The sequence below is a fragment of the Nesoenas mayeri genome, assembly GCF_963082525.1.
Source record: "Nesoenas mayeri genome assembly, chromosome: 9".
NCBI lineage: Eukaryota > Metazoa > Chordata > Aves > Columbiformes > Columbidae > Nesoenas > Nesoenas mayeri.
In genome coordinates this window covers 16,056,789-16,071,800 of record NC_137557.1, presented here as the reverse complement: position 1 = coordinate 16,071,800, position 15,012 = coordinate 16,056,789, and the positions used below count along the sequence as shown (strand labels likewise).

At 46.1% G+C, this 15,012-nt stretch overlaps 1 protein-coding gene across 2 annotated transcripts in view; it reads right to left on the bottom strand.

Moving 5' to 3' along the window:
- The window catches only part of FARP2 (FERM, ARH/RhoGEF and pleckstrin domain protein 2), a gene marked incomplete at both ends in the record, with an annotated part of 70,826 nt that overhangs the window by 8,380 nt on the left and 47,434 nt on the right, over nt 1-15,012 (bottom strand). For both annotated transcript variants that reach the window (XM_080349921.1, XM_080349922.1), the window contains 8 exons: nt 550-639; nt 1,036-1,104; nt 1,911-2,041; nt 3,538-3,775; nt 4,929-5,010; nt 5,634-5,767; nt 6,999-7,088; nt 10,658-10,836. In XM_080349921.1, coding sequence (XP_080206047.1) covers nt 550-639; nt 1,036-1,104; nt 1,911-2,041; nt 3,538-3,775; nt 4,929-5,010; nt 5,634-5,767; nt 6,999-7,088; nt 10,658-10,836 — 1,013 coding nt within the window. The remainder of the gene's footprint in view (nt 1-549; nt 640-1,035; nt 1,105-1,910; nt 2,042-3,537; nt 3,776-4,928; nt 5,011-5,633; nt 5,768-6,998; nt 7,089-10,657; nt 10,837-15,012) is intronic.

Here is a 15,012-nt window from a genome sequence, read left to right as displayed (position 1 = left end):
GTACAAAACAGCTACTCTTTTAGGAATACCACCTACTTCAAGTCTATGTTTGCTCTATACAATAATCTATACTGTGCGTTTCTACGGCCGCACGTCTAGCAGCACAGCACCACATCCAGCAGGGCAGGAAAAGGAGGGTTCTGAGCAGGATTCAGCTGGTAACTTACCGGTGGGTCAAGCACTATCAGCTGCAAACCAAAGACAGAAAGAACAGTCCTGTTAGAACAGGGGTGGGGAGGCAGCAGGACTGATCCTCTGCCAGGGGAGAAACGCCGCCACCAAATCCTGTTTCCAGAGCAGCCTTGTGCAGCAGCAGGGCAAGGAACAAGCTCTGGCTGGTTTGCTAATGCCACAGAAGGAATGAGCTTATCACACAGACGAGCCTGTGTGTGACAGGTGAAGGTCCGGGTTCGTGGGCAGCAGCACCGCAGGCTGTCACTGCCCCGGAGTGGCCACATGTTGGGTCCTTGTGCCCTGAAGGAATTACCTCAACCTGCCTTCAGGCAAAGCCATTTCCTTTACGCTGGGATGCAATTGGGAACCACTTACCAACATGCCGTGCAGAGGAAGATGTCCATGAATTTTGAATTGATTTGTCCCTGTAACCCCTTTGCTCGTGTACAGCAACATATCTGAGAACTGCGAAAGGCAGGAAGAACACAATCAACATTCCCAAGATAGCAGGTAGACCCAAGTGTTTTCTGACATAGTTTCTAAAATCTGTTGTTTAAAGGCCACTGTACATGCAGGGAAAAAAAAATGCCCTTTCTCAGCCAATTTGACCTACTTTCCTTAAAACCACTCTTTCGTTTACTTACAAAAGAGGCAATTATTTTTTAATATCCTGTTTAAACTACATGTAATTAAGGAAACAAGCTGAAGAGAGTGTATTGTCACAGTCACCCTCTATCTAAAATACCCTCAGAGTGAGTTTTCAGTTATAATTGCTGATTTTCATCACAAGTAGAAAACACACTTTCACAACAACTTCATCTTGAAGACTTTGGGTTTATGAAAAGCAGAAGGAACACCCACCAGGAAGAACATCCGCTGCTGCAGACCCTTCTTAGTGAGCTTGTACAAGCAGCCTTCCCGGATGAACTCCTGCAGCAGAAAACAAAGTCAGGCAAAGCTTGGTCTTTTCCAATCACAGATAATTTTAATGGTTGGTTTTTTTTTCATCCCAGAGTATACAGATGTTGATTGGTGCCCAGCGATGATTGCTAACAGATTTGTTGAACTGCAGATGACAACTTTCCTCCTGTTTTGTCACCTGAATCAGCTCCTTGCTGCAGCCAGCATTTAAATCAGTGAAGGAAGAGAAGGAAAAGGAGCAGAGTTCCTGCTGGACACCAGCAGTTCACCTATTGCACTTACATCCCACCGCAGTGATGCCATAGCATCCCACAAGCATATGCGATGCTCCTGCACTTATGCTCAGTATATCTATCGAAAACAAAGAAACAAAAAAACAAGCAGGAACTAAACAACCTCCCAGAAAAACAGTCATCTCTACCAGTTTTGCCCAGTGGCGCAGCTCTCGCCGTCACTCTGTTCCCCGCGCAGCCCCAGTCCACAGACAGAGGTTGCACCGGAGATGTGAGCAGAGCTGGCCGTGGATTTCCTACCGAGGACACGGCAAACCGCCTCCCACGTGAACACAGCACCATGCCCCCGCACACTGGCCTCTGTGGTACTCGAAACATTAGACTGTAGCCAGAGTCTAAGCAGAAGCATTTTTGATCTGTTCTGTAGGACATCACCAAGACATCCATGGGACCTACTATGAAGACAATTCTACAAAGCCTTTACAGTTGTTCCATAAAACACAGAGGCAAATATTATACATGGTTGAAAGGCACCTCCTTGATAATCAAAACAAGAAATGCTCTAAAAGCAAAGGTGCTTACCCTGCCGGGTGCTGTGAGGTTTTCTATCCCGATGAGGTCATGCTGCAGCTCGCTCAGCTTCTGGAAGTTCTCCAGGCGGATAAGACTGTGCTGCAGCTGAGCCATCATTTCGGTGACCTCCCTGAGCGCACCTGCAGGGAAACGGCACCACGGGTGAGGGCACAGAGCGAACCCACCGCTAACGTCCCTGCAGAACCGCAGCCAGAGAGCGGGACAGAGCAGTCCAGCCAGGAGAGACCTATGGCCAGCACCCAGCGCCAGCTTGGTAAAGGATGTTCTGTAGCTACCCAAGGGCAAAATGGAGACCACCGACCAACTTCATAGCACTGCCCGTGCTCCGGGAGACTATTGCTTATCTCAGCTTCTGTGCATACAAGAAGTATTTTACTACATAGCCAAAAGTAAATTAAAAAATTAAAGCCAACTATTTCTACCAAAGATTACTTTATAAATGAATGGAATTTACTATGCAAGCCTCAGGTGCTACAAAGCAATTATATTTTCACACATTTTGTAAATAATGAAGAGTTCCTAAAAAACTTACTTTTTTCCCCACTGAAAAAGAAGACAAGAAAAGGACTAATTTTCCAGCTTTGGCTGAAACATTAAGATCCATCAGGATTACCATGAGAAAAAACACTTCCTGGAGTGCCACAAAAAGTATTCAATCAATGCAGAGAACAGTCTACACCTATGTTATCTTCTGCATCTTCTAAACAAGCAGTAAAGACAATTTCTAGATATTGCAGAAAGTCTATGAGCCCCACATCAGAGCACAGTGGGACAGTAATGAAACCTGGTACCAAAAACCTTAAAGAAAAACAAAGTTAATTTTAAAACGTAAGCTAAACTGGTTTTTGTTTCTTTTTTTTTTTTTTTTTAATTAAGCTGCCTCCTGCCTGCTTTCTGCTGTTCTATTTCACAGAATCCCAGAATGTCAGGGGCTGGAAGGGCCCTGGAAAGCTCATCCAGTGCAATCCCCCCATGGAGCAGGAACACCCAGATGAGGTTACACAGGAAGGTGTCCAGGCGGGTTGGAATGTCTGCACAGAAGGAGACTCCACAACCTCCCTGGGCAGCCTGGGCCAGGCTCTGCCACCCTCACCCCCAACAAGTTGCTTCTCAGATTTAAGTGGAACCTCCTGTGTTCCAGTTTGCACCCATTGCCCCTTGTCCTGTCACTGGTTGTCACCCAGAAGAGCCTGGCTCCATCCTCTGACACTCCCTCTTTCCATATTGATCCCCAGGAATGAGTCCCCCCTCAGTCTCCTCTTGTCCAGCTCCAGAGCCCCAGCTCCCTCAGCCTTTCCTCACACGGGAGATGCTCCACTCCCTTCAGCATCTTGGTGGCTGCGCTGGACTCTCTCCAGCAGTTCCCTGTCCTGCTGGAACTGAGGGGCCACCACTGGACACAATATTCCAGGTGTGGTCTCCCCAGGGCAGAGCAGAGGGGCAGAAGAACCTCTCTCGACCTACTTGCTATATTCTGTGGGTTTTTTTTCCGGATATTTAAGTTACATTGAATTTGTATCTGCTTGTTGTTCCCCAAAAGGTACAGGCAAAATGTAGTCTGTAGCGGGGGGAACGGGTTTGTGCCCCGCGTGTATCCATCTGCGCGCTCACTCACTGCGGCAGTCGGCGAAGTCGCGGTGCTCCGCCGTGTAGTGCTTGCAGAGCCGCCCCAGCACCAGCTTGTAGTGCATCAGCCTCTGGATGGGTTTGAGCAGGAACGTGTTGAGGGGCAAGTAGCAAACCTTCTGCAGTTCAAACTCCTTATAAACCATCTCCAGCTTCTTCAGGCGCTTAGTTGCTTTCTCCAGTTCTGTCAGGACCTCGTCATGTTTCTGCAGGTAATTAGTGAACTCCTGTTGAACCATACAAATGATAATGGTCTTTAATTGATTTCACAGTGAATAAGGAAAAGAAACATCCTCTCTGTGGAATGTCTTCCAAACGATTACCTTGAGTCACTGGAATGACCTTGACTAAAACATAATAAGAAAGCAGAATGTTTTAGTACAAGAAGAGATAGAACTAAAATAGAACGAGAAATCAGAATGTTTTTAGTTTAGGAAAAGATACTTACGATGTGTTAGCCAAACTGCTAGAGCACGTGAAAGATCAATTAGACCAACCGCAAGATAAGCCAATTAAAACAGAAAGTTAAACACGTGTACAACAGCTACTAACTATAAAGGTAAGTGCCTTGCCAAAATAAAAGGTCTCTTGGTTCACCGGCACTGAGAGTCTGTGCTGTTAATCCCTCACCTCTCCTCACTCTGCTTTTGTCTCCGACCATGGTTATATAAGCCAAAACTGCATATATTGTCATAAATGATGATGAAAAAATAGCATTAACATTATATGTTTCAATGGCTTCGTTTTTAAAAAGGTATTAAAAATAAAGATATTTGCTTGGTTGTCCTCCGTTCACATTTACCTCAGCCACGGCTCCCTGTGCCTCTGATGAGCGGCGGCAGCACCACCCACCAATCCCGGCCCCCCCAAGCCAACGCCTGTCGGTGACCGAGTCGGGACAGCCAGTGCTGAGGGGGTTTCTCAGCCAGGTTTACACACTAAAGACACGGGCGGGCTGTTATGGAAGGGACTCTACTCCCAGTAAAGGTGCCGTCAGCTCAGAACCTGCTCCGCAGTTAAAAAATATGTCTCTTTTGGAATTAAACCAACTTCTGAAACAGTGTCTCCATAGGGGAGAGTTGTGCAAATAGAGGAAAGATGGTGGAGCTAACTAAATAATGTTTCTTTGTCTTCTGCTCAATAACCAATAAGCAAACAACCTTTACTCAAGGTAAATGTAGGTGGTTAAATAAGCAACAGTGGTATAAAGCCTTACTGTAAGTATTTTATTATGTTTGCTTTTAAATTTGTTTATCAACAATAATTATTTGCAAGTCACTTCAAGTTCAGTGGAAATACTAAACCTTGGCCCCTCATCCTTGACAAAAGGCAAAAATGACTCTATGACCTGAGATTCCATTATTTAACTCCTTTATCTACCTTTAGAGTGCGCATATTCCTGAGCATGACATCTCCAATGCGTTGATAATCTCCTTTCACGTGAGCGTTGGTTTTTCCTTCCCTGCAACACACACAAGCAGGTGAAGACAGACAGTGCAGTACATGGGAGACCAAGAGATTTCAATGTCCTACCTCCACCTTCCCCTGCACTTCAAGAAATAATCACTAAGAAATGCTGCCCAGGTATCTGTGTATTTTAAGGACTGCTTTAGTAAAATTAAGGGACTAAAACCAAGCTCTTTGAAATAAGTTGTGCTGCAAGAACTGAACTATAATCTTAACTACAAGAAAGTGTGTGTTTTCTAGATTTTTACCTGCAGATTCATTAAGTGGAAGTTGTTGAAAAACACACACACTATCTTTCTGACCTTGTGTTCTTTCTCTTTTCCAAGGCTGGAGAGACAACATCAGGTTCAACTCAGTGATCTTAAGGGTCTTTTCCAACCTAAATGATTCTGTGAGTACACAAACCTTGGTGCAGTGTGCAACTCGTTCGATTACAGGATACTATGTTCAAGGCGGTGCTTGAAAAATAGGCTTTGCAAAACGTATTGAGCACGTTTTTAAAACCTGAATTTATTAAAGACTTTTTCCTTGACTCTGCTTATGCAGAAATACCAGTTTTAATATAGATTAAGTAGGGTTTTGACACGAGGATGTAGGAAAAGGTCTATTAACACTTACCAGAGCGATAGCCTTTGCTCAATCTCTTTCAGAAAGCCTCGATGAAACTCATAAATTGGGTCTATGTTAGAGAAGAGTAACGTCATCAGGCCCTCTGGCATAGCGTTCTCCTTGATGACTGCGCTCCGAAACCACTGCCGGGAAAATCATGAACTGTGATAAACTTCTCTACTTCAGAAATTAATTGCTAGCATAAAAACTTCTGCTCCTGCAGCAATGGAGGAGGAGAGAGTGTGTGCGCAGGGAAACAGGAGGAAGGGGAAATCTTTAGGGAAGACGTAATCTGGGAAAGATGAAAAGATGTAATTTTTTTCCTTGCCAAACATTACAAATATGAGGCTTATTATTGGTTGTGGGCACAAGCATGTTTCTTAATGCAATGATGAGATGGTTGGTAACGGCTCTAAATTACAATTACCGAGCGGCTGCCGCAGCTGATGTTACACCGCTGCTTTCCCTTCCACGCAGACACAACTGCTCGCTCTTAACACCTGGAGCCCTGTGCAAGTTATTCAGTAGCTGGAGGCATCTTGTTGCATGTCACATACTGCACTTTTTTTATCGCTTTCGGTTCCCCGCTCTCTGGCAGGGAGGCGAATAGCACAAAAATCCTCCGGGGTGCCAGGTGTTCCCCCATCTTTTAGGAGAAGTGCTGGGAGGCCTGTAGGAGGAATTGGAATGAGATGGAGCTCGCTGAGCTCGCAAACAGCTCAGCTGGAGATGTACAGCGTTGAAGGACCCAAACTTCCCTTTGATCAAAGGAAAAGAATGGCTTACAGGAACCTAACAGTGACCGTGGTCAAACCTGGAGTAAATCAACTAAAAGCTCCTAAAGAAAAAGACCTGGAAACTCAAGCTGCCTTCCAAACAATGACTCCCATGTCTACTTTGGGTGAAAGGAGGGGAAAGGAAAAGAAACGACAAAAAAAAGACTGAACTCCTTAAACCCCTATGGATCCTTAATACTCTCTGCAATTGCCATCTGCTCTCCCAAGCTGAAGGCACAGAGACTAGAGCCTCCCAGAGTGGCTGGAGTGGCAGCAGAGCGGGGAGCACGAACTGTTCTGGCAGCAAAATGCAAAACATTTTCAGGCTGTTCCTGATCACAGTTTTTAGAGCAAAAGTTTGCCTAAAACATCCAAATGACATATGATGTAGCTGCTGGAGCTAACACCAGAAGTGCAGAGAAGACATCTGCCTTCCCACACAAGGATCTATGTACCAGAGAAGGAAACAGCCACACGGCCCATGGATTATGCTGTATCATAGGACTTCCTTCTTCTGTTACATGGGAGAAGTCCCAGGTTTTTCCAAATTAACAATTACAAATCCGTTAAGAAAAGGAAAAGCATTAAAACCCCTTACCACTGTAATAACTTCCAAGTCCTTTAAATATGTCCGTTCTGTAGCAAGGATCTCCTTTGCTATGAAGTACGCCTTGTCAGTTGGATAACGCTGAAAGAACACATAGTAATTGAAAAGCATTTAAATATAAATATTCTATTGATTACTAAGGACAAGCTCAAACCTTCCACACATCTCCCTTTGCTGCGTGCAAATGGAGCAACTGGTCACTAACAGGGCACCTCTGTATTCAGTATCGTCTTCTCAAATACTGACTTTATTGCTACATACTATTTGTATTTCAAGATTTTTTTTTTTTAATAATGTCAATTATATGTCAGTTGTATGAACTTCCATTTCAAAAAGAGAGCACTTTACAAAAATATGGAAACAGTTATTTCAAGTTTCCTAGGTTTTAAACACATCCCTAATCAAACGAAGCACAGCAGATTTGCAATACAGTCCTTTTCCAAAACCATTGTATTTCCACTCAGCTTTTACTCAAATTCTTTTAAGATCATATTAATTAGTTAAGAAAACACGAAAATGTAACTACATCAACTGTTGGCTGCATGGCTGCTCCAGGGCTGCTGTTTAAAGAGAACAGTGGACAGAATGGATGTGGAAGCACAAAGGAATGAAATGGTCAAGAGAGATATTCTGCAGCTGCAATGAACCAAAATCAGAGACAGCCTGAAAACATACATTATTAAAAAATCACATATTAAGGAATTAACCAGTTTAAAGCTAAGATGCTCCTTTGTCTGCTTAGCTCACTATGTCATGCCACGGTTTTGTGCCAAATCCTTGCCTGGTGAAAAGAAATTCCAGCAAACCTGCACTGGACTCTCTCCAGCAGTTCCCTGTCCTGCTGGAACTGAGGGGCCACAACTGGACACAAGATTCCAGGTGTGGTCTCTCCAGGGCAGAGCAGAGGGGGTCCCTTTGTGTTCAGGAGCAATCACAAGAGAAGTGAGCTTTGGAAGCACCAGATCCAGAGCGGCACCTCTGCTCGTGGTGGGATTTCTGTGCGTTCCCTGAGCAGCTGAGAGTCGGGATGAGATCAGCCGAGATGAAACAAGAGTGAGCAAGCTGGCAACAAGAGGGACCCAAAGACATGGTGAAGACAGCAAACAGCAAGGCCTGTGACCTTCTTGTCTGAGGTTCCTGACAGAAGTAAGACAACCAGAACATTGGATGGGGCGAGCAGAAGATCAGAAGGGCACACAAGGCAATTTCTTCTTTGAGGCTGCACAGAAAACTATAAATTACGGTGTGGACACTAACTCCATAAAGAACTGAGTTTGGGTGATGAAGCCTGCCTTGCACCATAATGGAAGCTCCTGGATCCTTCTCAAGTACCAAAGAGTGAGCAAACCTGGCTGCTCTCATTACCCTTCTGCAAGCAGGCAAGACAAAGCAGCTTGCAGAAAAATGGTCACACAAGTCTGTTGCTAGGTGGACTTCTCTACCTTACCGGGAGCAACGCAGCGTTCTGTGAGTGCGGTTTGTCAGATACTATATACCATGCCCCTGCCAAGGCAAAGTCTGGTAATTTGTTATCCACGTCTGAAAAGCATACAAAGAACGCATGTGTCAGCGTATGTAGACGCGCACATTCATTTCTCCTGAGTGCAACTAAATGCTTGGAGTCATTGTTGAAGAAAGAGGAGCTGGCTGGACTAGAAGATTTTAAGAGGTCCCTTCCAACCTCGGTGATTCTGTGGTTGCAGGCTGTTATTGCTAGCAGCCACGGTGGAAGCCGGATAACACAGTGCAGCAGGGCTAAAAAAGAAAACCTGAATCTCACCATGACATCTGGCTGTCTCTGTCATTTTGAAAAACCACGGGGGCGCGCAAAGCCGCTAACCTACCAGAGCACACAATGGCATGTCAGTATGAAGCGGGAGGTCAGCTCTGCCACGCAGACCAGAGGAGCCTTGGTGCACAGAGGGTGGAAGACTCTGGAGAAGGTCCTGGGAGATGTGGGTCAGAATTTGTGGATTACTACCACTTACTTCACCTTTCAGAAAGGCTCTGCAGCATCTCAGTGCACCAGAGGACAGATGAAGCTCTGGGGCAGAGAAGCCTTGCTGAGTGGTGCTGAAGCACAGACCGAGGAGCTGAAGCTCCTGTCTTAAGGACTAAAGGTGGAACCACCTCCAGAACAAAAACATTTTATAATCGGTATTACCTGAGAAAGCAAGGGTGAATCCTGAGCTCCGCAGGTGAGGAAAGGTCACCTCCTTCAACTTTGCAGCTTTTTGTGGTAATGTTGGGGAGTTCTCAGTAAAGAAAGGGAAGAGAGAGGAAAGCAGGCTAGGCTAAAGGTCAGGACCTGGACATAAGCACACCTTGAAGACCCAAAGTCTTTGCTGCTTTGAGACTTGTCGCACTCAAAGTCAGCGGCATTTTTGTGTCCCGCGTTTCAGAAAACAAGCTCAAGCCTCCGCCAGGCCAGAGCACTGCCCATCTCCCACGGACAGGAGAGTCAGCAGCCCCAGCCATCAGGCTCTGCTGAACCACCTGTGACTGACGGCATCAGAGGAGTCACCGTGACGGCTGCTGCTGAGAAAACTGCAGTGGAGGTCAGGTCTTCTACTGCGTGAGAGGACCACTCTAAAGGTCCTGTTGTGATCAAAAAGAATGGCTTGGAGGACCAGCGAGTGGTGGTTTGGACCAATGCAACCATGGTGTGACTGCGTGGGAAGAAAGGAACCTAAGAAGAATGCACCTTCTATATTAACAAATGTTAGCTCTGCACTATATTCTCTACGCTGGTAAATGAAATTATTTTAGAACGTAACGACACACAGCACAGCCCAGTGAGATGATGTGGGTCAAACGTGACAGCATTCAGCAAAGACAAGGCCAGGTTCAAGGTCATCATGTGACACAATTTTTCATCACTGAATGAGCCCAATGCAACTGATTTCCAGAAGCAAGAGCCACCCCCCCAGCAGCCTTTCAGCGTACCACCCTGGCGAGAACCACCTTCAACAACTCGCCTGCTCTGCAGTGTCTTCAACAGTCTCGGCACAAAGACAACAGGGTCTTTTACATTCTAATAGAACAGTTACAGCCCAAAAGGCACCGAGTGCACTGCCACTGTTTTACTTCACATACATATCCACCGTTTCCCCCTCAACGCTCATCTCGAGAGGATTGAGACCAACTCCCTGCTCCTCGCAGGACTGCCCAGCACTGAACCACAGGACTATGAGCACCGGCCAGATGCCCCCGGAATTCTGAGAGACCTGATGCCACGACCACTTCCCTGGGGAGCCTATTCAGCAACCAACCAGCCCCTCGGTGAAGAGGCTTTTCTTGATGTCCTGTCTGAACTCCTGTGTGCATTCTGGGGTATAAAAGGCAGATTTCAAGCACAGCCCCTGCTGTGCTGGGACCTTTGGTTCCTGCACATAGGGCAGGAGGTGGTCCTGGCAGCTGAAGGCTGAGAAAAGCCCTACGGCAAGGGGGCAGCGGGGGCTCCGGCCACAACAACAAGAGAAACAGACCCGACCAAACCTTCTGCAGCGGAGATTTTAACACTAACCACCAAACACATCTGTTCTACCACAAAACGTAGTGCAATCAACATTCAGTGATCAGCAAGAGCAGCTCCTCACCCGAAACCACCCCTGTTTGCGGTACACACGTTCCCAGTCACATTTCCTTACCTTACGCTTCATTTCCTCATCCTCTTCCATCCTGGCACCGCCAGCGTCGCTGAGGACAGGACTCAGAAGAGGAGATGAACCCTGGCCAGCTGCGTTCAAGTTCACCTGGAACGCCGGGGTCAGGCCCAGGGGACTCCTGAGCATGAGGGCAGCGAGCGGAGCGTGTTCCTCTGGGAGCCCTGGGCAGGAGAGAATGAGAAGATGGAGTGGAAAAGGAGAGAAAATGGTTTCGAAGACAGCGCATCTAAGACTTTATTAACATTACCCGCTGTTAGTGTAAACCATCTCGCATTATTTAAAAAAAAAAAAGGCAAAAGAAAAGAGAAAAGAAATAAAAAGGGCATATATAAATCCAAAGACTAAGTGTGTATCTCCAACCAAAACGGAACGTTCCCCACAACCCATTTGCTGCGTGGCAGCGCGATAAGGACAGACACAGTTAGAAGTGCACCTAAGGGAAAAGATACATTGTTCAGTGTCTCAGAAAAAGTGCTCAAATCCCATTGGATTTTGTTGAGTAGTAGCAGGGTTTGCAACATAGGATTATACCGCACTAACGAGAATACAGCTTTCCATTTTTTCTTTTCAAAATAAGAGTTGTTTTTTACCTATGACAAATCATTCCACTATTCTCCACTCCAGAAAAAAATCCAGAAGACAAAGCTCTTTAAAAATGCATTCAGAAATCAGGGAAGTTTATCAATCACCTACTGATCTCAAAGGAAAACAATTTTGCAACAGTGAGTATTTACTGGATGGACACAATCTTGCACAACAAAACCTGGGTGAAGCAGGAGTAACATGCACTGCTTTGCTTTAGATATTAACCGGCAATCTTTTTATCTCTATTATTTCATTTGTAGGCCTTTTCTGACATACAAGGCACCATCCCAGTCACCTGAAGCCTGTGAGAAGCAGCTGCTCTCCTGTGTCCTGCAGACTCCACGGGGTTCAGTGAGCAGCTCTGCTTTTTGGGACCAAACAAAGGCAACAGACTCCAATTTCACTGTGCCCGCAAAACTCCTACCTAACCTCATCTACATTTTTTTTCTGCTCTTCCCTGAGACAGACAGTCAAACTTGGGCAGCTCAGGGAGCTGAGCGGGCACCAAGCACTTCAGAACTGCCGCTTTGACCCAGGCGCTCGAACCCTCGGCCGCGCTCCCAGCGCCATCCCTTGTGTGCCACGAGCAGAAAGCGAGGGCTGCATCACACCTACACCAACAACAAAGCCCAAAGCGCCAACTCATCCATTCCCAGGCTACTTAAAGATCACCCCCAAAGGCTTTAAAAAACATAATAGCGACCGGTCCCCGTGGACAGGCGCTATGTGGGCAGCACCGTGGGGAGCAGGGTGGGAGCTGCCGCGTCCCCGGGCCCGAGCGGTCGCTCTGGGGCTCGGAAAACCCGCAAAGCCCCGTCAGGGCTGAGCTGAGCGAGCCCGAGCGCAGGATCGCACACGGACAAATGCAGGAAGCAAAACAGTGCTGCGCTCGGTCACCTGGAAGAGATTCAGAGCCTCCGGGCTGCCGGGTTAACTATTAATACACTAGTCACTCTGGAGCGGGTTTTTGTTTCTGTCTGAGCATTCTCTTCATTCCAGCTGCTTTTGATATCAGCACAGGAAAGCAACGTCTGGCATTCGCTTCACCTACCAGGGACAGGAGTTTATTGGAAGTTTTCTTTTACATGTCAGGGATGCTCAAACAACAGCTTAAAAACAAACAAGCCACAGGCTCACAGGGGTGAGGAGCTTCTTTAAATGCTTGGAATTTAACATGATGTAGCAACACATTCCAGAATTTGTCACTTGAATTGCTTCTGGACAGACTGAATGGTCAGATACAAGGGGAGTGAAAGGGATATAACTTGCTACAAACTCCACTGCCTGCCTGCTTCAACGGAGTTGTTCTGTTTGGGTGGTTTTGTTTTCCTCGGCAGATGACGGTACAAGCGTGTGCTGAAATTTTCCTTTGCATAACCCAGCAGTATTTCCCCACTAGAGCAGCGAGAGCGGAGCTCCCAGGCTCAGGTCAGACGTCCAGCCACTCTCTGCTCTCTGGTAAAGGAAAAGCCGTGCAACAGAAACTCCTAATGAGGTAGAAATATTGGTGCAAAGGTGAAAACACGTGAATGAATTCCTCTGCCATCAAACCGTGGTGCACCATGGTGTGCCCAGCCCGGGCAGCAGCGTCCTCATTGCTCTTGGAGAGGAACGTTTCCACGCCTCAGCATTCTGCGGGAAGGGGAAATTTGTTCTCCACAAAGGTGGCTGTGAGCAGCGGGCAGGGTTTCCGTGCAATGACGTGGCTATTGAGCGATGGAAACCAGACACGGCTGCCTTCTCTACACAGCAAACTTCTGCTCTCACAGCACACGCGCATACACTGAACTCAGTGCAACATCCAAAAGTGTGACAGTTGGGTGGAACATCCCACATACTTCAAGATCTTTAAGAACATCAATACTTCTTAGTTAATTACACTATGTCGTTATAACCAGCTATCCTTAAGCAAACAAAGCCACAGGTTCAGAAAAGATCAGCATGCATATAATTGGGAGAAAACCAATCAATTCTAACCGTAGAACATTGCAAAAGGACAGCAGTTTGCATGAACACGGCCATGGGCTTCAGTGAGGATGTTCACCTTATCTTCCACAGCTACTGCAGAATATTGACAAACGGGTTTATTACTGTTTGTGGTGCTTCTTTTGTCCAGGTATAAAAATGCAAAAGCCTCTGTCTAATATATAAAAGTATGAGTTAATACAAGTGTTTGTTCACTCCAGATTTTACTGAAAGGATCTTCAGCCTATACAAGTGTGAAGATTCATACTCAAGTTTGAAAAGGAAATGCGTTTAAAATATTATAGAAAACCAGCCACAACAAGTTCACTATGGGATTACAAAACAACCTTAAGCCAGATGCTGTAGCCATGACCTTACCTTTTATTTTCTTCAAGAGTACTTGAATCTCATCCCTCTCACTGACATTATTCCAGTTAACATACAAGTGTTTTCTTTCTTGCCTTTTTTATTTCTCAATACATCTGTTTAGTGGCCAATATCCCAAAATCATTTGCCTTGCTAACAGAAATGCAGCAGAGATCTTCTCTAACCTGTGGGGCGTTGTGCAGGGAATACACTCACAAACTTCATCAGAGGTGCAGGTAGCGAAGGAAAATTTTGGAAAACTATCCCCAACCTAAAAGTTGAGTATCTGAGTTTCAATTGCAGCCTTAATTTCAAAAGCGGCTCTGGGAAGCCGGCGTGCCGGCCCCCAACATCTCATTTTCCTGTGTGCACGTCAGCTTTTCCCTTTCCCCGCCACCTCCTTGTCAGTGCTGCCCATTGCTAGAACTGCAAAGCAAAATGCTGTTTCTTTTGGAAAATCTCTAGTCTATGAGAAACGTTCAACTCCAGTGGGAAGAGGGAGGTGGCCCAGGTCCGAAACTGGACTACAACGTCACTGCAGCCGTGGGCACGCTCACTGGAAAGGTGACAGTTTGATTTTTAGGTCTGAAATACACACTGCAGGATGTGTCATACCTGACATTGCCAACACTGCCCACCTCCTGTTTCAGGGAAAGAGACACAGCCCACGGCTCTGGGGGCTTTCATCCTAGATTAACACCATTTCAAATGGGGAGAGCTCCCACTAGGCAACTAGGCCGGTTTATCGCAATACAGGTTTTGCTGACTATGTTAATATGGACGAGCTTTTACGACAACTCTAAGTAGAAGCAGACTTCATTTGGTTTACACTTAGATGACAAGCTTAATAGTAAGGTAATAAGCTTCACTTCTCAGTTATTTTTCAGAGGATATTTCCATCCTTCAATCTAAACTCTATCTCTACATAGGCAGCCAGATTTGAGTGCAAAGCTTGACAAAAATAAAACGCAAGTACTGGCTCTGTAAGCTTTACACTCGAACGCTTCAAGCAATTCAGAGGCAGATAACAAAACCAGTGTCCCAATAACAAAGAGCATTACTGGATGTAATAAAAGCCATGTCAGCAATTAGAGGCCTCATCAGAAGGGAGCGTCCCTTGCAGTTCACTGGCTGATTCCCTGGAAAGATGGAACTTCGTTATTACTACTGCTTCAAACAGAGGAGGTTCCCTTTGGGCTGAGCGCCCGCGGTGGCTGCTGAACCACCACGTGCACACACCGAATCACTATTTCTATAGTGAAAAGTGTTCTGCAAGCTAATGCACTGCAGCTGAAACCCTGGAATAGCCCCAACCTTCCTTGTTTCCAAATATCACCACTGACACATTTTTCCCCTGCAAATCTTCCCTTTAAAATAACAAAGGAGGGTTGGGAGATACAGAGAACTTTGAAAAAGCTTAC